We start from the raw sequence: 26,715 nt of genomic DNA, 5'->3' as shown, positions 1-26,715 counted from the left end.
AGTGAGCCACAGGCCGACCGCTGACATTTTTTTTTTTTTTTTTAGCATCTGCCGCAGGAGACTCCTGACAGCAACATGGGTGGAGAAGATGCTGTTCAGAATAGAATGGGCCTCAGTGGGGAAACCTTTGCTGAGCTGCTCCAGCCAGCTCGGCACCGGGGGCAGAACCAGGGTATGTCCTGTGAAAGGTGTCATTGTAAGCGGAGCCAATTCCATTGTGTGTGGGACGGAGCACCTTTGGGACTCACAGGCAGTGCCATGGCCCATGGCGCAGCCGAGGAGCTAGTGAGCATGTACTATGTGCCAGGCTCTGTTCTAGGCACTTGGATGCTGTGTGCTGCTATTGTGGAGTTTAACAGGGACGGGGAAATAAAGAAGAAAATGCACTACTGGGAACGTTCCAGATGATGTGATAGATGGAGGGAAGAGAGGGGAGAAACAGAATAGTCAAGGAAGACTTCTCAGAGGAGATGGCCCTGGAGTCCTCCCAGTTTTCCTTAATCCCTGGGCACAGGGTCTGAGCTTGGCTCACAGCAGGACAGATGGGGGTGTGACTCAAGGGAGGATAGGGGCTCCACACCACTCAGTGTGTGAAGCAAGCCTTGTGTTCTATGTTAAGCAGCCCAAGTTTCCCTGGAGAAACCCAGGACCAGCCTCCCTGGTGCAGAGAGGAAGTCATACCTGAAGTGGTAGGTGCCTTCCCTCTGCCCGAAGCCACTGCCAGGCACGACACAGATGCCAGTCTCCTCCAGGAGCTTCATGCAGTAAAACATGTCTGGGGCCATTTTATGGGCCTGTGGAGCAGGGCAGAACTTATGATTCATTCCTGCCTTTGCACTGTACAAACACCATTAAAAACTCAAAGCCAAATACAACCTAATGACAGGTTATCTTTCCCATGGCGGGCACTTCTCTCCTCCAATTCCTGGAGGGCCGAGGCAGGACACTGGGATACCGCTGGTAGCAGGTGCAGAGCACAAGACATCTGAAGGCTACTGCAGGATAGCCAGGGGCCATGCTGCTCCTGCTCTTCATCGGGGAGGGCCAGTCTATCTGCCTCGCACCCCACCCGCAGGCAGCCGCTCCACAAGCATGAGCAGTGGCCTCCTATGTGCCAAGCCACAGAACGCTCTAAAATGGGGCCCCGAGGTCTGCACCCAGTGGAGGCTTTTAGAGAACAAGCTTCTTGAGGGTTCTGTCCATAGTGCTTCTCACACGTTGGTTGGTATAACAATCACCCGGGGAGCCTGTTAAATACAGATTCTCAGGCTTCAACTCCAGAGATTCTGATTCTGTAGGTCTGGGGGTCGGGCCTTGATTCTGAATGTCTAACAAGGCATTCAGGAGGTTTGGGAGTGGGGTTAGGACATCACTTTCAGATCCTGCTCTGCCCTTGATCCTCAAAGTGGGGCCTGGGGCACCACCTGAAAACTTGTTGTAAATGCAGAATCTTGGGCCCCTTGCAGACTTAGTGAATGAGAATATTGGTTTTTTTTTTTTTTTTTTCTTTTATAGCCAGTCAAATTTAGCAGTGGGGGGTTGTATACCATCTTGAGTGCCACAAATGTCATAAGTTCTGATAACCCACTGCCACTGGACCAGCCCACAGTTGGCATTTTAACAAGACCCCAGCCAACTGGTGCACACATTCAAGTTCAAGAGGCACTACTCTAGGACACAGTGGCTGGGTGGAGACAGCGCCTGTTGCTTCCCCAGCACTGCATCACGCCTAGACACCTCCCTTTGGAGGAGCTGTGTTAACAGAGTTTCGATCAGCACCTCTAATATGAGAACCTGTCATCTTCAGACAGTAAACACCATCTGGCTGAGAGGTCCACAGAGTCCAGAGCCTCTAGGGCCAGTGCCTCTGCTCCCTAAAACAAGCAGCAGGCCCCAATCCAGCCGTTGCTAGTGAACCCGGTGAGAGAGCCAGCCCTGCCCAGCCCCGCACTGCAGACCTGAGCTGCCTCCACAGCTTTGGCGGGGATGAAGATTCGAGGAAAGGCATACATGGCTCCCTGCAATGGGTTGCACTGAATTCCTGGGACTTGGTTAAACATGTCTTCTGTCAGCTTTGCTTTTTTGGCCAGATTACCCAGCACAGATTCCTTTTCCTAATGAGAGACAGAGAAAGCACATGAGTCAGTACCTCTGGACAAGGACTGGCTCCAGCCACTGGAGGCTGTTCCTTCAACGCCAGGGTAACTGGACAGATTGACAAAAGACGAGCTTGCACATGCATGAGCACAGCAAACAGGGAGGTGGTCTGAACACGTCTCCCTGCAGGAATTTTTTGTACAATGCCCAACCTAGGAGGCTGCCACATGTCCTAGGGCATGGGGCACATGAATACACGGGGAGTTTCAGGCCACAGGGCAGGTCCTGGGTAGCCTGTGTCATAGGTTCTATTTTTGTACCAGGACATCATTCCTGAAAACGAGAAAAACCAGTCCTTGCCAGTCAATCTGAATGGACTTGCCTTTGGATGGAACACTCTAGAACGTGCTTCTAGGAGACATGGCCCCTGTTTCTGTAGACAGACCCCAACACTTCACTTTGGGGACCACCACTCCCCACTCTCAGTCAGTGTGGTGTGCGCATGATCCAGGCAAAACAAATCAGAGACAGTGACTGGCTCAGGGCTGGACATGTGTCCAAAGCCGGAGCAGAGTCGTCCAGGACTTCTGCAAGTACTGCTGGGAAAGGGGGATGAAAAGGTGTGAGCCTGCAGATGAACATATAAACAAAATGCGGCATATGTGTACTAGGGAACATGACTCAGCCTTCAGTCACCAAGGGGATTCTGACACATGCTGCAACATGGATGGACCTCGAGGATGGTACACTAAGTGAAATAAGCCCGTCACAAAAAGACAAGTGCTCTCTGATTCTACTTGTAGGCAGAGTCTAGAGTAGGTGGATTCATAGATACAGAAAGTAGAATGGTGGTTGTCAGAGGCTGGGAGGAGGGGAGTGTGGGGAGTTAGTGATTAACAGATATGGAGTTTCAGTTTGGGATGATGGCAAAGTTCTGAAGATGGACAGTGGTGATAACTGTACAACAATGTGAATGTCCTTAATGCCACAGAAGCGTACACATTAAACACATTAAAATGGTAAATTTTTGTTATGTGTATTTTACCACAATTAAAAAAAAAAAAAGATGTGAGCCTAGAGCTGACTTCTAGATTACATGACCCATAAATTCCTCTTTTGTTTAAATGAGTAAAGAGTTGGGTTTTTGTCACTTGCAGATCAGGGCCCATGGCCTAGACTTGATGTGCCCATCCACTTCTCCCTTCTTTCTAGTTTCACAGTAGAATCCTCCCAGAGTGTTATCACGACACAAAGCGTACCAGTCCGTGGTGCTCACAGGTGGGAAAGAGGAAGGGTGTACATGCTCACATGGATTCACAGTCCTCCCACTTCAGAACACAGCCTAGCTGCATCCTCCGACTTAACCAATTCGCATGGGTGGTTCAGGCACCAAAAGGAACCACCAGCGCCCCCTGGAGGCCACACCTCAAGGAGCCTGCTGCTTGGGGGTCTGGAAAATTACAGTCACCGCAGGAATTCACGGGTGACACTGGAAGCAGCAGTGATGCGGAAAGGTCACAGCAGACTCACCCTGCTGAACTGCTCGAAGGACTCCTCTCCTGGCACCGGGGGGTTCACGACAATGTCCATGGCAGCCTGTCCAGACACTGGTGGGCACAGACGCACTGAGAGCAGCTTCACCAGCTGGCCCTTGATCTCAGGGTGCAGGTTGATCACCTCCATGTAGCCTCCTCTGTAGCCACACCTGGAGGGTTGAGGAGAGGGAGAGGACCCATCAGTTACAGAAAGACCTCAACAAAGTGCAATGTGGTCAGCCAGAATCTGTCACCATCCTCACTCCCAATACCAAATGGCCAGATGTGGCTGAGTTCTTGCCAATAGAAAGTGAATGGAAGTGACAGGTGCAAATTCACTTCTTTACAAGGAAAGAGCATATGCTCTCCTTTGTCCTCCTTTTTCCCCAGTTCCTGAGCAATGGAGAGACTGGAGCATCAGCCCCAAGGCTAGAGATGGACACTACATGTAGAGAATGCAAAGCTATCAGCCTAGTCTTTGCATGACCTCATGGAGCAGAGCCTGCACTGGACTTCCCCCCACCTTTGAGCTATGTCAAAGAGAAACATGCTTGCACCATGTTGGAGCCACTGTATTTTGGAGCCTCTTTGTCATAGCAGCTTAGCCTGAAACCTAACTAATGCACTAGCCCCTGTTTGAAAGATGGGCTTGAGTCAGGCCTGGCATCCCCTCACACAGGCTCCGGGGGTGGGCACACAATTCACTGGTGCCAATGAAAAATTGTTCTGCTGAAACAATTTCTACTGCTGGGAAACAAAACCAACCAAAAGAACAGACTGAGAAAGAAAACAAGACAAAGGAAGGAGGCAGAGACAGGGTCCCACTGACATCTTTAAGCCCCCTGACTCAACCCTCTATCTCTGGACTTTTTACTGATATGAATTAAAAAAAAAAAAATGCCTCTCTTTGGTGTAAGCCACTTCAAGTTGAGTTTCTGCAGCTTAGGGCCAAAAGAATCCTAACTGACACACAGTCAAATCATACGAAAATAAGCTGAGATCATGCAATGAGTTAAAAAAAATCTTTCCAAACCAAATCAGCAACATCAACCACGCTTTCTGGAGCTAAGCCTCCTTCTCTGGTCTGACTGCTAACGTTCAGACTGGTGACCACAGAAATGCAGGCACTGCGAGGCAGAAACCTGGTTACCTTCCTTTGCTCATCCTCTCACCCCAACCTGAATCCTTGACATGATGAGACGTTCAATAAAACACTTTTGGGACCACACTGCTGAACTGCACTGGCAAGACAGATTCCCACCTGATCCCTGGACTGGACTTCCCAAGGCATAAAGACAAATTCTGGCATCCTGGAAAGGTTTCCCAACACAAAAGTTGAAAGAAAGAACTTTCTACTTCATCTTTTGCTGAGGAGCAGAGAATCAAATTGAGGAAAGCAGTTCAATGCTAGGTCATCAGGACCTGTGAACAAAGAGGCATAACCCAGGACACCAACATCCAGGGGACTGATTGTTAAAAAAAATAATCAATAGGGCCGGCCCGTGGCTCACTCGGGAGAGTGTGGTGCTGATAACACCAAGGCCACGGGTTTGGATCCTATATAGGGATGGCCGGTTAGCTCACTGGCTGAGCGTGGTGTTGACAACACCAAGCCAAGGGTTGATCTTTTAAAAAAAAAAATCAATAAAAGAGATGGAGAGATGGATAGGGATGTAACAAACATGCTTGCATTTGAAAAATGAGTTAGGAGAAAACAGATTTGTTTATGAAAAGAGCTATACTGCACAGGAAAGTCTAGCAAGGAGCCAGCACTGCTACTGGGGTAGACCAGAAAGACGAGCATACATTAACCCCTGTCTACCCACATCAGATAAACCAAGACTAGTTTGGCAACCATCCCAAGGGGACAACTCCCTCAACCTGGCCAAAATGCTTCTTCAGGCTTCACAGTTACACTGGCTTCCAGCTTAACAAATGAGAACTCCCACAACGTTGGGAATTAATGCCTTTAGCTGTAAACTCACTGGTCTTTCCTCCTCAGTCTCCTTTAGAGGTTCCTCCTCTTCTCCCCACAACCTCTGAGCAGTGGAGGCCCAGGCCCAGTCCTTGGACCTCTTCTCTACACTCATGTGAGACATCCAGGCTTGAGCTACAACAATCTAACAATCCATACCCTGATATCTCCCAAATTTAGATGTCCAGCCAAACATCAGCCCTGACCTGCAGACTCACATATCCATCTCTATCTGGACATCAAATAGGCATTTGCAAGTTTAACATGTCCAAAACCAAACTCCCACCCTTTCTCCCCAAACCTCCTTCACCCACAGCCTTCCTCCTCTGTTGATGGCAACTCCATCCTTCCTGTTTGAACAAAACACTTGGGATTCATCTTCGATTACACTCATCTTCCATCAGCAACTCCTGTCAACTCCACCTTCAGATATATCCAGAATCTTCTCCTCATCTCTACCCTGGTCCATGATATCTCGCCTGGAGGACTATAGAGGCCTCCTGACTTAAGCCCTCACTTCTGCCCCACCCCCCACCCCCTGGCAACCAGAAGGAATACAGTAAAAACAAATCAGGTGAGATCACACCTCTGCCCAAACCCTCCAATGGCTCCCATCTCACTCTGAGTAAGAGTGAAAAATAACCAAAGTGGCCCAGGTGGTCTGACCTCCTGTGACTTCTTTGGTCTTAATTTCTGCCACTTTCCCCCTTGCTCACTCCTTTCCAGCTCCCTTGCTGCCCCTCTAACATGTTAGACATGCCTCCACCTCAGGGCTTTTGCACTTGCTATTCCTTCTGCCTGCAATGCTCTTCCTCCAGATATCTGCACAGTTCCTTCTCTCCCCTCCTTCAGCCTTAACTCAAAAGCCAACCCCTCGGTGGGCTGCACTATTTAAGCCTGTGACCCCACCCCACCTCCTGGCACTCCTGCCTCTTCTCTAATTGTTTTTGTCCATCTGACACATGATCTTACTCATTTGTCCACTGCCTCTGTCTCCTCACGAGAACATAAACTCTGTAAGGCAGGGATTGCTATAGTTTGTTCACTGCTGTAGCCCCAGTACTCAGATCAGTACTGGACTCACAGAGCTCAATAAATACTGGCTGAACAAAGAAATACACAATTGAGGGTGACCCTTTGGCCCCTGAGGTCACCCAGTGCTAAGGTGGTCTTGCACCCAGAGTGTGGCCCATCAGCCTAACAGCATTTGTTTGTCCACTCAACCTGCCCTCCCTGGCCTCTCAGACCTCAGACACTATTGGGGCAACAGTGACAGGACTGCCAGAAAGCACTAAGTGTCGGGAGCTGCTCTGAGATCGTGTTTTCATTCCCATAATCTCTCTGGTCTGGTTTCTTTTGAGCATGGCCTTGTATTATTCAAGCCCCTGCACAAAGGCTGTTCTCACACCACTGGGATCCCCCTCGGGAAGGTGCAGCCTGTCTCCTCCTGCTTCCTAGATCAGCAGGAGCAGGAGATACGGGTGCCCTTCTCTCCATCCAAGTGGGTGGACTGCGGGGCAGGCAGAGAGAAGGCAGCCAGGAGATGGCAGCATCGGGACCAGGCAGGCCCAGAGAAGCGGGAAGGAGGCGGAGGCCAACATACTCGCCCATGTAACCCTTGGAGGTGGAGTGGAAGGAGGCAAGCTCCACGTTGCTGGAATACTCAGGGCCCATCTCATAAAGCACCTTCTTAAAGGAGTGGAATCTGCAGTCTGGAGAGTACACGTTGTCCTGGTACACCTGCCAGGGAGGAGACAACAGGGACAGTCACTGCAAGTCCTTCTGAGAAGACTGAGCCCACGCAGGCTGCTGCCGAGTGTGGCCAAGGGGGCAGAGCCCCTCCAGACCCGAGGAGAGGGAGGGAACAGGCACACAGGGTTAACCTGTAGTCTGTGTGTGGTGAGGCCCAGCCCTGAACGGCCCAGCCAGCCCAGCCTCCAATGTCACTTCCTGGGACAAGCCAGAATGTGACTGAAGAAACCTTCCAGAACAAGCAAGGATCAGACTAGATGCTAAGCTTAAGACAACTCAGGAGCTCACTCGACTTCTCCCACATTCTCCCGTCCAATCTCCAGACTTCCTTTCTACCTCGCCTGACCAGTGATGATATCATGAACTCCCATCTCCCCAAACCAACTTTCCTCCTAAAGCACAATGTTTAGTGCCTTTAGTAACATTAATAATGACGGTAGTTAATGTAACTGTTCTCTGACCTCCCCATGTGAAGAGCTAACCCTGTTGGGTTTCCTTTTATGGTTTGGAATTATTTTGATTTTCTATCCACCTCTCACTGCCAGAGTAGCACCCACCCCCGCTCTGTTCTTCCCTGCCCCGAGTCTACCACTCACAGCAGGCAAGCACCCCACTCTGTCCTTTGAGACTAGCTTCCCACAACCATTCTGGAGATCAGGGAAACCGAGGGTTAGTAGGACGGTCAGGCCCGTTCCATCTTTAACAAGCTGGACATTGTCCTCTTTGTCCTCCTCCCCTGAGGTTGTGCACCAGATCACAAGGAAAACCACGGGTCTCTCTGCTGCCCCTTCTCTCTTTTAGAAATAAAGATTTTAGGCCCATCTACTATTAATTATGGCAACAACTTGGTGGGTGAGCTGTGGGTGAGGGGTGTGTAGGTGTGTGTGTGTGGGGGGTGAGGGGGGTGAGGGGTGTGTAGGGGTGTGTAGGTGTGTGTGTGTGTGTGTGTGTGAGAGAGAGAGAGAGAGAGAGAGAGAGAGAGAGACATGCTAAGGAGCAAAGAAAAAGAACGTTGAGTGCTAGAAGCCAGAACTAGCCAGAAATCATACAGAAATGGAGATGAAAACAGGATGTGACAGATCCTCAATTTCTTCCCTGCAAAGCTGGAAAAGAATAAGACTTTTGCTGGAACCACCAAGACTAAAAGCCCTCTTTTTAGGCTGGAAAGATAACTGGCCTGTGGATGAGGCCAATGCAGACGGAGACTGAATCTGGAAGATATGGTTTGAATCCTTGGATATGTGACCCCAAACCAATATAGGGATAATTTAGGTCACAGTCTCATAATCTGTAACACTGAACATCCTCACCCTTGGCCAAAATTGCTCTGCTAACACCTAGAAAGTTTTCTGGCTGCAGAACAATCAGGCCTAGATCCCTCCCCCTAGAAGAGAAATCTCACCACCACCCTTCTCTAAGGGGGCTGAGCTGGGACCACTCTTACCTCGTCAGCCAGGAGAAAGAGCTTCTCTTCCCAGGCAAAGTGAATCACATCTTCTATGCACTTTCTGCTTTGTACCTGGCCTATAAAATCCCCAAGAAAACCAAAATGTAGGTTGTAGTGTTGTTTAAATTGTCCCCCAGTCAGAATCCCACCCAGAATCACTCAGATGTCCTGTGTTCCCTCAAGACCACAAGAGACCATCCTCCAGTTGCTGCGTATCATGGTGTGGTCAACCTCCAGGGATGCCTGGAGGGCGGGGACCCATCTGTCTGACTCACTTAAGCCAGATATGTGGAGGCAGTAGCGTTTCACACCCAACTTTCCTGTTATTCTTATGAGGGTGTGTGTATGTGTGTGTGCATGGTTGTGTGTGTGCTGTCTGTGCTGGAGGACAGAAAGGCATGGAAGTGTCATAAAGAGCAGGAAGATACAACTGAAGGAGTCACATCTATCAGCTCAGCTCCCCCCTTACTATGCAAAGCAGAAAATGATGGAAACACTCCTGCTGGCTGATGTGGTACCTGGGTGAGAAATGCTACACCTTCCCCCCAGAGAGGCGCACCCAAGCTCCAGGAGGTGGGGACAAGGCCTATCCTGGCTTCTTGTCTATCCTCAAAGCCGGCACTCAGCAGGTGCTCAATAAATATTTGCAGAATAAATGCTAAATGAATGAGCCTGGGTACTGGCTTTGGAGTCACCTGTCAGATGCTAGCAGGAAGCTAGGCACCGTGAAAGACAACAACCATGAGCACTCCACAGCTTTCCTTGGCTCAGTCTCCCGTTTCAGGACTCAACATTAATGGGAAACACTAAGCACCCATTTTAGAGAAATGAGTAAAACGGCAAGCTAGTATAATCCATCAGTTCACAAGAAATGCCACAAGGGCAGCTGGAGAAAGGAACAAACGCAACAAGGTAGAAATAGGACCTCCCCTCAATACTTCCTGAGACCTGCTTTGAGTAGGAATGTCAGGAATGTCTGATGTGCTCACAATGTCCTCTGGAAAAGCACCACTACAATCAGGCTTGCTGACTTCTTAGAAAAGGCCATGCTTCCTTACTATATGTATATAGGTATCTATGCACAAATATATTATACACATATCTAAGTGTGCATACAAATATGTATATACATGCACTTATATTATTACATACATACACATATAACTTGCTGCAGAACAGTACGTAGAATGTTACCATTCTGTTAAAAATAGAAATACCTATATCCTTGTCTACAAAAGAATATAAAAAATATGCCTGGAAAAATATGTATACATGTATCTTGTAAGAACACGGTACTGTCTTGAACTATCTAAGCAATAAACCAATTCCTTTACTAAGGGACCAAGCTTTCTCCTGCCAAGCAAGTGCCAACTGGACTTCAGATGAAGCAAATGCAGGATTCTGGGTTCTGGGATTCCAGGAGGGTGGCAGGCCCTGGTTTCTCCAAGCAACCAGCCACTGTTCGTACAGACAGACAGTGGCTGGCTACTGAGGGGACAGAACCTGCCTGCAAACTCTCCTGGTTTTGCCCTCCCAAGCCTGGATCCCACAACCTGTTTCCTGTTAGTACGCAAGCAAGGACTCAAGCACCAGAACACGCAAAACTGTGTTCACTGAATGCTCAGAAGAACACAAAGAGGAAATGAGCAAGGACCGGAGTCTCGAAAAGCCTTTGGCTGGGTAGAGGAAATGAGATCCATGTATGCAAATAATTCCACTGATGTATTCAATGCAAACTTGTAGATGAGGACAGAGCGTATTTCTTTCTAGTGCCTAGGACCCAACAGTCACTTGGAGCATGCCCGCTGAGCCAGTGAAGGGACAAATGCATGAACAGTGGTAATAGAAGGGAAAGTCACATATGGCTTTAGAGGGGCCAGGGCACACTTGTGCTCAGCTGGGGTGACATCAGTCATGGCTTTGATACAGGCTCAAAGGCTGGAGAGGGATCTCCCAAGTGCCTCTCACTAGAGGCTAGGCCAAAGGAATTTCCTACAAACTGACGGGAACATCTGTTGCTTGTGCCTGCTGGGCATCCTTCCCTTAAGTAACAGACCATGGCATCCCCTGGGGAACTCCAGCAGGCGACATGGGACACAGACCTGGTCCGTTGGTGTCACAGAGATGTGAGTAGCTCAGGGATGAGCAGGTGACCCAGTGTGGGCCAATTTAAGAGTCTGGCCTAGAACTTTTAATGGACTATGGTAGAGGCTCTCCTCTAAGGTAGCTCAGCTGGTGGGCAATGGCTGGAGCAGCTGAAGGCCACTGCAAGGGCAGATCCTTTCTGAGAAGGAATCCAACCTGGAGGACAGCAGAGCTGAGAAGTGGACTGTGGTTCTCATGACAATGACAGTGATTTGGGCACACCGCTTTACTCCTGCACTTTTTAGTTCCACAATCCAATCCCTTCAATCTTGAGTTGGGTTTCTGTCTTGAAACCTCAATTAATACCCCAGCCCATTCTGACACCATTTAGCTAAACTGGTCACACTATGTGGTCCAGACAATATACATGGTCTTCACAGGTGCATTTCTATTTTCCATCGCCCCTCTTCTAATAGCTGACTGATTTTCACACATTGAGACCCCAGTGAGCAAAACCAGATTCTGTACACTGATAAAGTTACTCTTTGCAAAAACTACTTACATTAATATACACTCACATGACCCCTTTACCTAAAACAGGGAAGTCTCAGGTGCTGTTATTTCTTCCCAGTCAGCTGAAAAGATTTATGTAAACACCTGGCCAAGAAATGACTGAATCTCTAATGTAGACTAGGTATGCAGAGTCTTTCCGAAGATGTAGGACTTTCTATTCCAAGTGTGGTTCTGGACACTGACACCAGGAAGTTTGTTAGAAATGCAAATTCTCAAGCTCTACGCAGGCCCAATTACATCAAAATATCTGGGACTGGGGCTCAGCAGTCTGTATTTTAACAAGCTAAAGTTTGAGAACCACTGTTCTCATCCTCAGCTACACAGAATATTCATGCCTGGGCCCCCATCTGTGGAGATTCTGGGGTGTGGCCTTGCCTTTGAGATTTTTCAAAGCTCCCTTTGTGATTCTAATGTACAACCAGGATTGAGAACCCAGCTCTGTGTCATTTTTCTGCTGCATCATAATTAGTATCATCCCTTCCCCCAAGGAGGTGGGATAAATAAGCCAGTGTTACTGCCAGCTGCACCCATTTTCTGCACTCAGGAATTCAAGTGATGCTTTCAGCTGATCAAAGCATCATTTGATGTTCCCGAGAAGCAGATTCCACAATCAACTCCAACGCATTTTGGCCCCGACCCAATTTATCTCAACAAAGGAGAGAGGAGCCCTTGTTCTCTAAATCCAAATGCATCAGGGGCTTATGAAACCAGCAACCCAGAAAGATCAAAACAGGCAGGACTGTGTACTTTTTTTTTAAAAAGAAAAATAAGCAAAACTGTGGTGCTTTTCAGCTTCTGGAAACGGGCTTTTTGTTGTTGTTGTTTGCTTTTGTTTTTAATATGGCATTTCCTTCTGAGGCCTCAAGGTACCAGGATTGCTTTGTCGAACAAACACACACACCAGCATTCTGAAAACCGGTTCAGAAAAACTAGTAGGAGTGATGGTAAAATGACACCTACAATTAATGGTGATGGTTTGTGCTTGAGTAATCTCTAGGAGGTAAGTCTTTGCAAATGCAAGGATAACAGGAAATAAACCTGGTCTTAATAATAGTAGAATCCTGCCCAAGAAAATGCCCGCATTTGCTTACCTCCTGTGGTGGCCTGTGGCAAATTTTATGGCTCTATGTTGGCAAGTCTGAAATTGGATTGGGAAACTGGGGCAGAGAGAACCTCGCATTATTTCTTAACTCTTTAGTGTCTAGACATCCAGTATACCAGCTGCCCCCACACCCCAAGAGACTGGTGAGGAAGTAAAGTGCAGACCTGTGGGGTTCCCGGGGTTGATGATGCAGAGCACCTTGGGGTCAGAGTGGTCTTTGGCCTCTCGCAGTGCCCGCCGGAGCTCGTTCACGTTCAGGGCCCAGCAGTTCTCCTCGTCCAGGTAGTAGTTCACCTGGATGGCATCGAGCTCAGAGATGACCGCCGAGTACAAGGGATACTGTGGGATGGGGATCATCACACCCGTCCGTGACTTGCCACCCCCAGAGACGAGGATCTTCAGGATCGTCTGTAACCAAGAAGTCATGTCTAAAAAGCCGCTGCTACTCCTTACCCCTCGGGAGCTGACAAGCAGACAAGCCAAATGGCCCAACCCCAGTCCTTCACCAGTAGCCCCACTGCCTGCTTCTAGTGCAACCCTGTGCAAGTTGCTTCATTTCTCAAGTTTCAGTTTCCTCATCCGTGAAGGCCGCTGTAAGGAGTAAGCAACATGAAATGTTTTAAAGTTCTCAGCAGTGTATGGTATGTAGAAACTCAATTACTTATTAGTATTTTTAATACTTCTAAAATAATAGTTTCCAAACTGGCCCTGTCTCAGAATTATTCTGATCCCACTCCTGAGTCTCTGATTCAGTATATCCAACATGGGTGCCCAAGAATCTGTTTTAGTAAGTATCAGTGCCCAAAATTGGAATGACCCTTGAACGGGGGACTGCTGAAATGGGACAAAAATACCCATCTACTGCCACTATGTGGCGCTGTGACCTGTTTTCAAAGCTGAGCAGGACATGTGTTTGTAGGATTCCTGAGAAACCAGGCCATGGGAATCCTGTCGGGTATTGGTGGAGGTGGCAATAATTTATTGAATAAGCCAAAACCCTCCACAGGGAGAGTCTCCACCATATACACAGGCATAGGTCCTTTCTCTGGCTCAGTTCCTTGCTGCAAGAATGCCACCAGATTGAAATTGCAGTGACTTGACTATTTTCACTGAAATTTACAGACACTCCCTCCCCTCCTTCCAGGACCTCTGCCCATACTGAGCTTCTCTGGGAATACAGAGAAGCCTTGACAGCAGAAGACAGTGGAAGACTCCAAGGTTGGGGGCTGGAGCCCCAACACTAGAATGCCAAATGTCACAAGAACTCTGGGCCTCAGTTTCCTCATGGGCTCCAATAAGAGTTTAATGCATTTGAAAGGTTTTGGGGAAGGAATAAAGCACTCAAAAAACATCAAAAAACAAGAGTCATAGAGGTCAGGAGACAAAGATAGGCCCTCTCCCATGCATGGCTGACCCCCAGCCTGAGCCATCTCTTTTCTCGCCTCCTAAATGTTCCCACACATCCACTATGCCCCTTCCAGCCAAAGTTTAAATGCAGAAACATAAATGTAATTATGTCCCCCTCCTGCTTCAGAGCCTTCAATGATTCTCTATTGCCTTAGGACAATGACCCAAATCCTCCCGTGGCCTCTAAGGTCCTGCAGGACTCAGCTGCCGTCTGCCTACCGAGCCCAATTTCTAGTAACTCTGTCCCTTGCTGTCTGTGCTCGTTGTCCTGACCATCAGCACATAACACGCTCCCCTCTTGCCTCCCCCAGTTCACCCCTGCCTGTCTTTCAGATCTCTGTGTGCTCAGCCTTCCTCATAGAAGCCTTCCTGACCCTGCCCCACCAGGTCACAGTCCCTGCTGCTCCCTCCTGTAGCACTTTGTCCTTCTCTTCACCACAGAAGAGAAACGGATTATTTACAAAATATTAATGCTGGTCTGCTCCAGCACTAGTGCTCAGGCAGAGGCCAAATGATGTGTTTGGTTCCTCACAGTCTCCCCAGCACTTGGCACAGTGCCTAGCGAAGGAGAAACACCAGTATGTGCCAAGTGACTAGCCAATGGGCACTCTTGAGTGGCCCATGGCTCCTCTCTAGCTGGACCTGCTAGTATGCACTCCAGAGGGAAATCAAGGCTGCAGTACTATCCAGGCTCATGGAGACTGATAGAGACAAGGACTGTAGGCTACTAGGACAGGGGGACCAGAGGGTGGCCAACCCCCCTGTTCTCAGGTCTGTCTCCCTGCTAGCCAGTTCAAACATTTGACTGTAACATGCAGGGCTGTCCTTCCTGTGGGTAACAATGAATAACAATGGCCCACGCTTGCACGTACAGAAATACCATCACTAGCTCCAGTGGTCAGATAGATGTTGTCTGGGTCTGCAGGCACGCCGCCATCTCTCCTGGTGATGTAGGCAGCCACATCTTCACGGATGCAGTTGACACCCTGGCTAGCACTGTAAGACCCTGTAAGATAGCAAGCACGAAGGTGACTAGAGGCAGGATGTCTGGTTCCACAGTCAGTGTAATATCCCTATAATTAACTTGGGGGAAGAGTATTTGGGGGAGGGCATCCCAGGTGAGGCCTGACTCCCACTGCTCTGGGCTCTGGAATTGTGGCAAGCTGCTTACCCACCTATCTGGGCTTCATCTACCCATCCTCTCATCCATCTATCCATTTACCCACCAACCTGCCCACCCACCTATCCATCCATCCATCTGCTCATCCATCCACCCACCTATCCATCCACTCATCCATTCATCCAACATTTACTGAGTACCTACTGCATGTTAAATATTATTCTAGGGTCTAGCCTCTAATCAGTCCAATGGTGCTCACACCGTTTTACCCACCCTCCTGGGATTTATACATATTCTATGACAACATAAGTCATTGGAGATGGGATTCCTATGCTTTTATCACCATTGCTTATACATGGTTCCAAAGAACTTGAGAGTGAATGGGTCAACAAGTGTGCTCCAAAATAGCACCAGCTACCAGCCCCAGGAGCCCAGAGCCCTGACCAGCACCAACCACAGATCCCTGGGGCTGCTGGGCATGCTCCACACCCCTCCCTGCCCCATGTCAACACTATCTTCAGGCTACAAGTTAGGATAAAAAGTAAGGCCATCGTTTACATGAAGTTCAAAAACAGGCCAAACTGATTTATGGTGCCAGAAGTAAAAGAGGGCCAGCTACTCAGGGGTGGGGGTACTGACTGGAGAGGAGGACAACAGAGCCTTGATATCGCGATCTGGGTGGGGGGGTTACACAGGTGTGGACATGAGAAAAAGTTATTCAAGCTGTACATTAATATTTACATTTTACTATATATTTGTTGTACCTCAATAAAGTTTTTTAAAATGTCAGGCCACTATTTATGTTTTTAAAAAGAAATTAGAAATATGTATTTGCACGTGTACAAAATCTCTCTGGAAGAAGATTCAAATTGGTGAGGTGAATTCTTGGGGAAATGCACCAGGAGCCGGGGTCAGAGGTGGGAGGAAGATTTTTCATACCTCTTGAATTTTACACTGCTTTTAAAGAAAATCAGCCTATTCCTTCTACAGCCTGCAAAACCACCACCAGGAGGCAGGATGTGACTCCAGAAAGTAGCAGATCCTTCCCTGGGGCCACAGCATGTATCAGTCCAGGCCATGCACCCAGGAAGGACACAGTTAAACACTGTGAGCTGAAACAGTGCTAACCCTGGCTCTGCCTCAGCCTCTCTGTGCAGCACTGGGCTTACCCCTTCTCCTTGAGAAGGCTGGACCAATAATCTAAGGTGCCAAGTAGCAAACATGAACATGTATGAACTCTGGGTGGTGGTGCAGGGACTTTTGCTACATTATTTTGGGTAATTTTGTAAATTAAAAAGGCGAGAGGGGGTGCAAATTCTATTGTTAGAGAACCCTTCTCCCACTAGGCAATTTACTTGATGTTTCTGGGCACCTGTGCTCAGAAACCTTCCAGGGCTCCTTATTTCCTTCTGTGTTCTTTCAATATCAACCATCTCTCACCCCCTAAACCATGGGGCCTGGCCATCCCACACCAGCCAGGTCTACCCTTCTTCCTGCCTCTAAGCCCATTGTTTCCCAGGACTTCAACCCCCAAGCCTTCACCCATTGGCAAGCTCTCTGCTTCTGCAGGCCACAGACCTTCCCGCCTTCTAAAGAGACTCCTGGGGTTTTGTTTGGTTTTGTTTGTTTGTTTTGGCAGCAGGCTGGTACGGCGATCTGAAGCTCCTAGGTTTCTTTTTGCCTTTAGATCTTCTGCTATGCTCCAAACCACACTGATCCTTTAAGGCTAATCTGTCTCTAAGGGACCTACCCAAAAGATTCTGCCCCAACCCCAGCCTTTCTCCTGGTCTGTTATTTCTCCAGTTATTTTGTACAGAAGAAGCCCTCTCCCCATGTTGACTGTAAGTTACCTGAGGACAGGGACTGTTACCTATCTCTGATGTGCATCTCTGCTAGAGCACCTAACCCACTGCTGGGCCCCAAACGCACTACACCCCTCATTAGGACCCACAGACTTGAGACTGATGGCCAACCTATCTCCCACTGCCTATAAACTGGCATTATCACCACTGCCAACTCCCCATATCAAATACACAACACTCAGACCCCTACACTCACTCAGTTCCCAAACCTCAGGATCTTTGCACATGCTGTTCCCTCTGTCTGGCAAGCATTTGTAGGCTCTCATTCAACCTCCATGTGAGCTTGAAAGCCACTTTCCCTTTAAGCCCTTCCTCTACATTAGAACCCATTGTTAATCCTACAGCTCTCTGCCCTTTCTCCAAGAACTCACGGAAACGAGGGATTATATATTCATACAAGTCCTTTTTAATGTTTCTCCCACATCTGATAGTGAGCTTCAGGACCACAGAAACTCTATTTGCCTCATTCACCAGTGTCCCTCAGTACCTAGAACAGTGCCTGGTGTGTGCTCAGGAAGGGGATGGATAAGGGCACACAGCTCCCAGCTCCCCCAGGCATATGCTAGGGTTCACCTCAATCCTATTTAAGATCCAGGATACAACCCGACAACTGAATTACTAAAATAGGAAACTAAGCCCTAGTAAAAAATAATTTGGAAGGGCATGATAAAAAACATGTCTGAGGTGAGCTTCAAGACTTTGTGTATGCATTTACTAATCTCCTCTTGAGTCAGGGTGGCCCTGGGGAATAGTGACATGGTCCACTTCCTTTTACTTCTATGGGCAGGAAAGTGCTCAGGCTGCTCAAGGCTTAGCTGACAGACAGCAACATCCCCATGTCCCTGTCACAGGAAGGACCATACTGTTCCTCCTCCTGCAATGGGCAGGGTCGGGTAGTGACACCACAGGGGTGGGACTTCTCCACACCTAACAGCGGGCTTAAGCACACATGTAAATCTTCCGTGCAAGCCCAGGAGGTGAGTACAAAGGACTTTCTGGTTCAAGGATGACAAGAGAGGCTCACAATGCAGCTACTTCACCTGTGTTCATGAGCTCCCGGGATGGAACTCAGTGTGGTCACTCTAATGGTTTCTTGCTGTAACACCCCAAGAGGGGACTCACGTGGACACAGACTCCTAAACCCACTCCCTTAGCTCTGGCTGACACAGAGTTGCGAAAACCTGTTGATAAGGCTTAGTAGAGTGAAACAAAGATCCCCTACTCCTTTCCCTGACATTCACATCAGATACACAGAAGGCAAACTTCCCCCTTCCCCTGCCTCTCGTTTGGGGCTTCCAGGAATCTCAGGCCTACAGCCACAGGGTCTTTGAGAAGCACCTTTGATGTCTGGGCCGGGCAGAGGGTGCAGGAGAAAGAGAAGCCTGGTAGGTGAGCCTCTGGGCTCCTAGGCTGCTTTCTGCCAGTCTGTGGTTTAGGCCTTGGCACATAGGCAATGGCCCACACCTCATCCAGGCTGGCAGGCAGAAAAGCAAGGGGCAGCTGGCCCCTTCCTGGGAGGGACACCACTAGGACTCAGACTCAGAGAGAGGGCTGGTGGGGTGACAACAGCCAGGAAGATAAGGACAGAGCTCCCAATAAAGGGACAGAACAGACAAAGGTGGGGGGAGAGACAGGGAGATGAAAGAGAGGTAAGAGCGGCTGATTCCCTGCTGAGCGAGCCACAGAAATCCCTGTCGCACTCCTAGCTCTACATTCAGGAACATTTGGGCACGTGTCCTAAGACAGCTCTGAGAACAACTGGTTTCCTCAGGCGAGGGGAGCTGGATTCCCGGTGTGGGAGCTGGATAAAAGAATGGAGCAAAAATAAACAGAAAAGAAAATGAGATGAGAACAAAGAGCCAGAGGCCCAGAGGCTGGAAATCCATCTCAGCAGGGGAGGGACAGCGAATATCATTTTCACAGCCACAGTGGCCAAATTCCAGGTCCTCCTTCCATGAAGCCCTCCGTGCTCGGGGTTCTGTCAGGAGGCAGACTGTGGGGCATGGGCTCCCAACCTCGGGGAGATGGGAGTGCCACGAAACAGGGCAGACCAGGCACTGCCCTTCCCCAGCAACTGCTGCCACCTCCCAGATGATGCAGGGACATGTGTTCGGAGCTGGGGCTACAGAGGGGCAAGAACGCTGAACAAAGCAGGCACTTCCAGCAGCCTCCTGCTGCTGAGGCCAATCACTGGGATAGACCTTTTGTTCTTTTTCTGTTTTTGTTTTTGTGGCTGGCTGGCACAGGGATCGAATCCTGCACTTTGGTGTTATCAGCATCACGCTCTAATCAACTGAGCTAACCAGCCAGCCCTAGACCTTCTGTTCCAATGGATGGAAGGCTCAGCTGCTGAAGCCAACTCCCAGTTGTAAAACCCAAATCTAGCCAAATGCAGGCACTCACAGCTAAGTGCCCCAGTCCACCAGAAGACGGCACTTATACCACTAGCTTAGTAAACAAGAGGCTAACAGTGCAGATGAGAAGAGGGACACTATTTTTCATTTACTCTACACATCACATACTCACACACACACTCACTCATATGCATAATCCTCATTTGGGGCCGCGCTCACACTGGGAACACCCATTCATTTCATGCCCTTGGGGATCTGGCGCATTGGGGCCTCACCTAGGCTGTTCCCACCACAAGCCTGTAGGATGTGCCGGGCTCGTTTCTTAGCATCTTCTGGGAAGCTGGGGCTGTCCAACAGGTTTGGGTAGGTGCAGAGTGCCATCACCTGGGGGAACAAGGTGCAGGCTGGGCTCCTGGCACCCCCCACCCCAGAGCCCCAGGAGGGGCACAAAGGGCACTGGGCAGGAAACAGTGGGCAGATGACAACTCGGAGGGACAGTGCTGCAGCATGCCTTTCCACGAGGGCTCAGGGTGGGTAGGGAGGAGGGCACTGGGTCTCTGCAGCAGAAGGGGAGATGCCCAGAACTGGGATGCACCACGACGTGGGCATGGGGCCCAAGAACGGGGTGCTGGAAGTGGAGCTGAAGAGCAGAGTGAGGTTGCTACTCAGCCCCCAGCCTCAACTCTTCCATAAGGGACAGTGGGCTCACACTCCAAGGCCACAAGAACCAGGGGTCTCCTGAGCAGGTGGCTAGGGTGAGTGGGCAGGCAAAGCCCAGCTGACAGGAGCTGTGCTGCACAGACCCCCTCCTTACTCACGGCCTGTGCTCCCCCCACACCCTGGGCCCCTGCCCTGGACTACTCCTCCTCACCCCCTTTCCTCACCATCTGAAAACCATGTCAGCTTTCTCATCTCTGTATCACAGAAAATCACCCTCACAAATCAAGAAGATTAAGCCAAGAAAGGTGTGCAAAAGTGCTGGTAAACCCCAGCTCACTGGGCAAGTCTAAGCTGGCAGCTTGAGAGCCGAGCCAGGTGCACAGGGCAGGTCAGGACTCTGACACCAGCCAGGTAACTTCAGTGGGTGCCTGGCTTTTCTTCATCTGCCAAATGGGCAGTGAGCAGGCCTGCTCTCCTCCCAGGGGCACTTGTGAAGAGCGAGGAGCTACATGAAGGCTGGGGGCAGCCAGCACCAGGCAGGAGAGGCTGGCCCTGCCATGGCCAATGGCAGGGCTGGATTTGGGAACACATCTGCCAGCCAGTAAAGACTGAGGCCTGTTTTGGAGCCCGTTCATGACCTGAACCCAAGGCACATGCGGGGAACCTCTGTTAGAGATACTACTTTCGGCCCCTCCCCTCCATGCCTGTGCTTCCAGGACAATTGGGGCCCTCTGACCTCCTCAACCTCCACTTCCCTGGCACAGCCGCTCTGCCTGGCCTCCTCCTTTTCCCTGTTTGGGCTGATCCATTTCCCCATCCTGGGCCCAGCCTGGGGACTCACAGGCAGCAGCAGTGGCCCCAAGAGAGGCTTGGTGATCATCCCTCAGACCAGTGCTGGCCTCGTTTCCTCTCCCTCATTACCCAGTGCTAACTCCTTCAGGGGCTGCAGGCTGAGGCCACCCAGCCCCACACCCATCTGCCCCAGAGAGCAGTGCAGAAAAAAGGGAACTGGGCACCCAGCCCTCAACTTCCCTGCCTGCCCCAGCCCTGAACCATAAACATACACAAGGACCACATTTTGGTTCAAAATGGGCCCAGTCCCTCTCCCAGAAAAAGCTTTCATACAGCTGGGTCTCCCACTTCTGTTCAGCTGCCCTGTGGCGTTCTCCTGCCCTGCATTCCCCCTCTCCAGCCAACCAATCCCACAATTTCAGCCCATGTGGGATCCTTGTGCTTGGTACTCAAACTGAAACCTTGAAATCTGCCTTCTCTTGGAGTCCTTAGGAGTGAGCTGGGTTGCATGGCAGGCAGCCAAGAGAGCATCCACTCACAGTGGCTGTAACCCCTGTGCTCTCCTGCTCCGATAATCTCCACTTGCCCAAGGACACCCAGCTGGTAAGTGGCAGAGCCAACACTCAAATCTGAGCGTCTCCTTTGGGAAGCCACATCTTCACCCTCACACACCACCTCCCAGCACACTGGGCTTCTACCTCTCTCCTGGGGTGCCACCTGCCCGTTGATGCCCTCGCCACCTAAGCATCTAACTCATCATCTATGACCATGTACCACGGAAGGGCCTCCTGGGAGTCTCCTACACCAGAGCAACCCCAAAACGGGTTTAGGAATTTTTGACAACCTTGGACAGGGAGGAAAAAGGACATCAGGCCCTGGACAGGGCTACTACTTCAATGGCACCTCTCTGTGGGATTCTGGTGCCCTCCATGTCCTGAGGGGGCTGGATGGACAAGGAGGCAGCTGAGGGCCCTACAAGCTCATGCTGGCCCCCCACCCCCAGCTTCTGGTTTCCTGCTCCCGAGGGCTTGCTCACCTGTCGGAGAAAGGTGATTGGCTGCTGGCCCATGGCCTGGGCATCCCCGATGTTTGCTCGGATGACCTCAGTGAATGGTTTTTTGATACCCTGAGCAGAGAGAAGGCAACAGTTGATTATTTAGAGACGCTCTGACACTGGATTCCTGAGACCACGTCGTGTTACCACAGGATATTAATAAGCAGCCCTATTTTGAGCCTTACCAAGTATCAGGCATGGTGCCATGCCCTTGACATGCCTGATTCCATTTCACCTTCACTAGTATTAATCTTATCTTACAGATGAGAAAGTTAAGGCTCCAAAAGGTTAAGAAACTTGCTCAAAGGTTACATAATTGATAAATACAAGTACTGGTATTTGAACCCAGGAAACCAGACTAAAAGGTCACTCTTCTTAACCACCGTGCTCCATTGCCTACCACTTTCTGGAAATGCCAGAAGAGCTTTCCTGGACTGTTAGAGCATCCTGAGGTAGCTGCAGGACCACAGTCTGACTGTCCCCTCACAGAGATGTCTAAAAGGAGACTGGGACCAATGTGGTCAGAGGGCAGTAGAAATCAACAGCAGAACACTCCAAACATCAGGGAGAGAAGACCCCAGATTCCCGAGCACCCTACCTTTAAGTGGAGCTCCACCTCAATGGGTTAAGTAAATGGCCAGGGACATGGAGGACACCTTCACCTCCAGAAGACACCCATCTTCTGGAACTCTCAGGATCTCTTAGAGTTATTCTCTTGCAACCCCAGCTTTGCAGAATGAAGAATGTGGGTTGATACTCACATATTTTTTTTTTCCTTTTTGTCTTTTTTCGTGACCGGCAACGGATTGCAACCCTCAGTGTCGCGCCTGTACCGGACCGGGACCGGCAACAGGATCGCAATCCTCGGTGTTGCGCCCGCACCTCGCTCAGCCAGTGAGCGGCCGGTCTGTATGTGGGATCCGAACCCTCGGTGGGAGCGCCACCGCGCTCCCAAGCGGCGCACTGGAGCAGTGTGCCACCGGGCCGGCCCCGATACTCACATTTTTAAAGAAAAGCATCAGGGATGAAAAGACTGATCAAAGAGCAAAATTGCCTGAGCAATGTGTTTAGAAAAGAGATCACAGAGAGAGGAACTCAGAGACCCCTGCGACATCACTTGGAAGGCGAATGAAGAGCACCCCAGCTGTTGCAAAGGCAAAAATGTGATTTGACATGGAGGACTGTGGGGACCTGGAAACATGTGAATACCACACATTTCCCTGATAAATCCATAATTAGCCACTGGAAGAACTGGAATCAACAACATGTTCAAGGACCTCACAGGGCAGCTGAAAGGATTATCTGAGACAAACAGTGTGAAAGCACTTGGCAGAGTGTAAATATCATCCCCTTACAGAACCTGCCCAGGAACAAGGTCGTGAAGGTCATGGTGGAGGAGGAAAGGGTGAGCACGGAAGTGGCAATGCCAACAGGTGGCCTGGCAGGAAGTCCGCCTTCCCATCCCCACCTGCCCTTTCCCCAAAGGCACCCCAAACACAAATTTTAAAGATACAATTCAAAACCGCCATTTTAAAATCAATAATATACACCATAAGTAAAAAACCAGTGGGCCTGAGACAAAAGCAGCTGCCAAATAAGTTTTTATGACCCTAGTTTTCCACTCCTAAGCGAGGTGGCATGGGGGGTTGAGCAAGGCACCCCAGAAATGGCCTTGGACCTTCATAAACAGGGCCTAAGTCTCTAAAAACTGTTTCTGGGGGGAAAGGAGGCCCTTTAAGTCCCTTGTGCCCTTTCCATCGAATTCTCAAGGCTGTCCAACATAGAGAAAGATTCCCAGGGGCATCGAGAAGCAGCCGATGTGTCTGGAGAGCTAAGACGGGGGCAGCACCGCCTCCTGCACCAGGGATAGGCCAGAGGTGACAGCAGGCATCCTGGCAACTCAGGCTGCGGGCGGGCGTGTGGCTTCAGGGCTCATCCCATAGGCAGAAGAACGCTGGGGTATGCAGTGGGCTGGACCTGCCCCACCCCTTGGCACTGGTGTGTGCTCCTGGCATGGGGCCCTCTGTCAGCCTGACTAAATAGCTGCAGCCCCCTTCCTGGCCTACAGCAGCTGAAGGCAGGTGGTTTCTGTGGTGTGGACACAGACTGTTCTTCGGTAGGGAGTAAATCCATCACAGTTGTAAGGGTCAGGAACCAAAACACAGCTGTGGGCCCTGGACCAACGCAATAGAGGGACTGAATAATGCCTGGAACAGAGCCCTGGATTTTCTTTTCCTGTGCCCTCCCCCCACACTGCTCAACCCATCAGGGTGTGCAGACACGTAGCCTGAGAACATTGAGAATTTCTTTTCTTGGGTCTTGGTGTCCATAGACCCTGGGCACTTCACTATGATGGATGAGTTGGAGGAAAGAAAATTGGCTCCCTTGACTGGGCAATGGAACCAGCCCACCCAGCCAAAGGCCACCAAAAAGAGGAGACTGTTCTGGGCAGACTTAAGGTCTACATGGGTTGGGAAATACTAAGAAGCCTGGGGCAGACACCTACTCATAGTGACTGGTCCAGGCCTGGTAGGCACACCCAATAGTGACTTCACCTCAGCCCTGCCCCCAGGACCTGCTACAAGCATGTATCATCCTGGTTTCCCCTCACAGATGATACTAACAGGCACAAGGCACAGCTAAGTAAATAACAAAATGAAAAGACAACTTAGAGAATGGGGATATTAACAAACCATAATCTAATATCCAAAATGTATCAGTTAATATATTTTAATATTTTAAAATTTTAAGACTTTGGTTAATATCCAAAATATATCAGGAACTCATACACCTCAATAGCAAAAAAACAGGCAAAGGACCTGAATAGACTGTCCAAAGATGACATACAAATGGCCAATGGGTGTATGAAAAGGGTGTTCAATATCACTAATCAAATCTAAATCAAAAACACAATGAGAAGGGCCGGCCTGTGGCTCACTTGGGAGAGCGTGGTGCTGACAACACCAAGTCAAGGGTTAAGATCCCCTTACTGGTCATCCCTTTAGAAAAAAAAAAAAACACAATGAGAAGGGCCGGCCTGTGGCTCACTTGGGAGAGCGTGGTGCTGACAACACCAAGTCAAGGGTTAAGATCCCCTTACTGGTCATCCCTTTAGAAAAAAAAAAAAAACACAATGAGATATCACTTCTCACCTGCTGGAATAGCTATTATCAAAAAGTCAAAAGACAAATATTGGTAAGGATATGGAGTATAAATCAGTACAGCCATAATGAAAATCTGTATAGAGGTTCCTCAAAAATTAAAAATAGAACTACATATGATCCAGCAATCCAACTTCTGGGTAAATTATCCAGAGGAAATGAAATCAGTACCTTGAAGAAATATCTGTACTCCCCTTGTTCACTGCAGGACAGAATCAACTTAAGTATCTGTCAACAGATGAATGGATAAAGAAAATGTGGTGTATGTGAAGCGTACTTCAACAAATTCGTGGAAAAATGGAATTAAAAGATAATACAAATCTTTCCATGAACTTTTTGAAGACCCCTTGTATATACAATGGAATATTATTTAGCCATAAAAAGAGGGAAATTCTGCCATTTGCAACAATGTGGATGAACCTGGAGGACATTATGCTAGGAGAAATAAGCCAGAGACAGAAAGACAAATACTATACGATGTCACTTATACATGGAATTTAAAAAGTTGAACTCATAGAAGCAGAGAGTAGATGGTGGTTGCCAGAGGTTGGGGGTGGCAAAATGAGGACACGTTGGTCAAAAAAACAAAACAATGGCCGGCCCGTGGCTCACTTGGGAGAGTGTGGTGCTGATAACACCAAGGCCAAGGGTTCGGATCCCTATATAGGGATGGCCGGTTAGCTCACTTGGGAGAGTGCGGTGCTGACAACAGCAAGTCAAGGATTAAGATCCCCTTACTGGTCATCTTAAACAACAACATCAACAACAACAAGCTTTCAGTTATGAGTGAATTCTGGGGATCTAATGTACCGCATGGTGACTATAGTTAATAACACTGTATTGTTTACTTGAAATTTTACTCTTAAGTAGAACTTAAGTGTCCTTACCCTCCCCGCATACAATGGTAACTCTATGTGGTGATGGATGTATTAATTTCACCATGGTAATCATTTCACTATGTATTCATATACCAAATCACACTGTACACCTTGAATATGAGGGTACTGCAGAAAGTTCATGGGAAAATAGAATTAAAAGGTAATATGAATATTTCCAGGAACTTTTTGAAGTACCTTAGTATATACAATTTTTATCTGTCAATTATACCTCAGTAAAGCTGGGAGAAAAAAAACAGGCACAAGGGAGTTTCCTCTTGCAAAGGATAGCTCTTTTCATTTGGTGTGACATGTGGGTGGGAAGGTTGTGTAGGATTGTTACTCCCCAGAGAACCTCCCTCTTGTTCAACAAATACTTACTGATTACCCATGCTCTGGAGGCAGGAGTGACCAACACAGATGAGGCCCCCACTCTTCTAAGCCCAGGCTGGTGAACAAGAAGAAATGGGCACAGGAAGGAAGCTAGGCAGGGGGTGAGAGAGAGGACCTACTAGGAACCTCGTGTGAAAATGCCCTGAGCCTCCTTACCCCAAAAGGGCAATGAATGGGATTGCATCAGACAGGAAGTCCCAGAGAACTCCAGAAAGAGGCCCTGGAGACAAACCCCAATTAGACCCCACAGTCCCCGAAAACAAGTGCATTTCACAGCCGAGGAAACTCGGCTCAAGTTCTGACATAGAAGGACAAGCAAAGCCGAAGGAAACTGGAGCCGCAGCTATGCATGCCTGTGATTGAGAGACTAGGTGGGAGTTCCCACGGCTGAGTTTCTTAACCACTGAAGCAGGAAAGGCTGTGTGTAGGCCCCTGAACTCTGAGGATGTGTGGGATGATCAACTGTGGAAG

General features: G+C 49.2%; 1 protein-coding gene across 1 annotated transcript in view; it reads right to left on the bottom strand.

Moving 5' to 3' along the window:
* The window catches only part of GPT2 (glutamic pyruvate transaminase (alanine aminotransferase) 2), a 34,001-nt gene that overhangs the window by 4,211 nt on the left and 3,075 nt on the right, over positions 1 to 26,715 (bottom strand). The window contains exons 2-10 of the mRNA XM_008586549.1: positions 21,798 to 21,887; positions 19,585 to 19,693; positions 14,846 to 14,979; positions 12,731 to 12,974; positions 8,804 to 8,883; positions 7,211 to 7,347; positions 3,628 to 3,802; positions 1,959 to 2,114; positions 682 to 794 (exon numbers count right to left, since the gene is read on the bottom strand). Of these exons, the coding sequence (XP_008584771.1) occupies positions 682 to 794; positions 1,959 to 2,114; positions 3,628 to 3,802; positions 7,211 to 7,347; positions 8,804 to 8,883; positions 12,731 to 12,974; positions 14,846 to 14,979; positions 19,585 to 19,693; positions 21,798 to 21,887 (1,238 nt within the window). The remainder of the gene's footprint in view (positions 1 to 681; positions 795 to 1,958; positions 2,115 to 3,627; positions 3,803 to 7,210; positions 7,348 to 8,803; positions 8,884 to 12,730; positions 12,975 to 14,845; positions 14,980 to 19,584; positions 19,694 to 21,797; positions 21,888 to 26,715) is intronic.

This window comes from Galeopterus variegatus, unplaced genomic scaffold (assembly GCF_000696425.1).
Source record: "Galeopterus variegatus unplaced genomic scaffold, G_variegatus-3.0.2 Scaffold4017, whole genome shotgun sequence".
Classification (NCBI taxonomy): domain Eukaryota; kingdom Metazoa; phylum Chordata; class Mammalia; order Dermoptera; family Cynocephalidae; genus Galeopterus; species Galeopterus variegatus.
The sequence above is the reverse complement of the archived record's forward strand: the minus strand, read 5'-3'. Positions and strand labels throughout refer to the sequence as shown.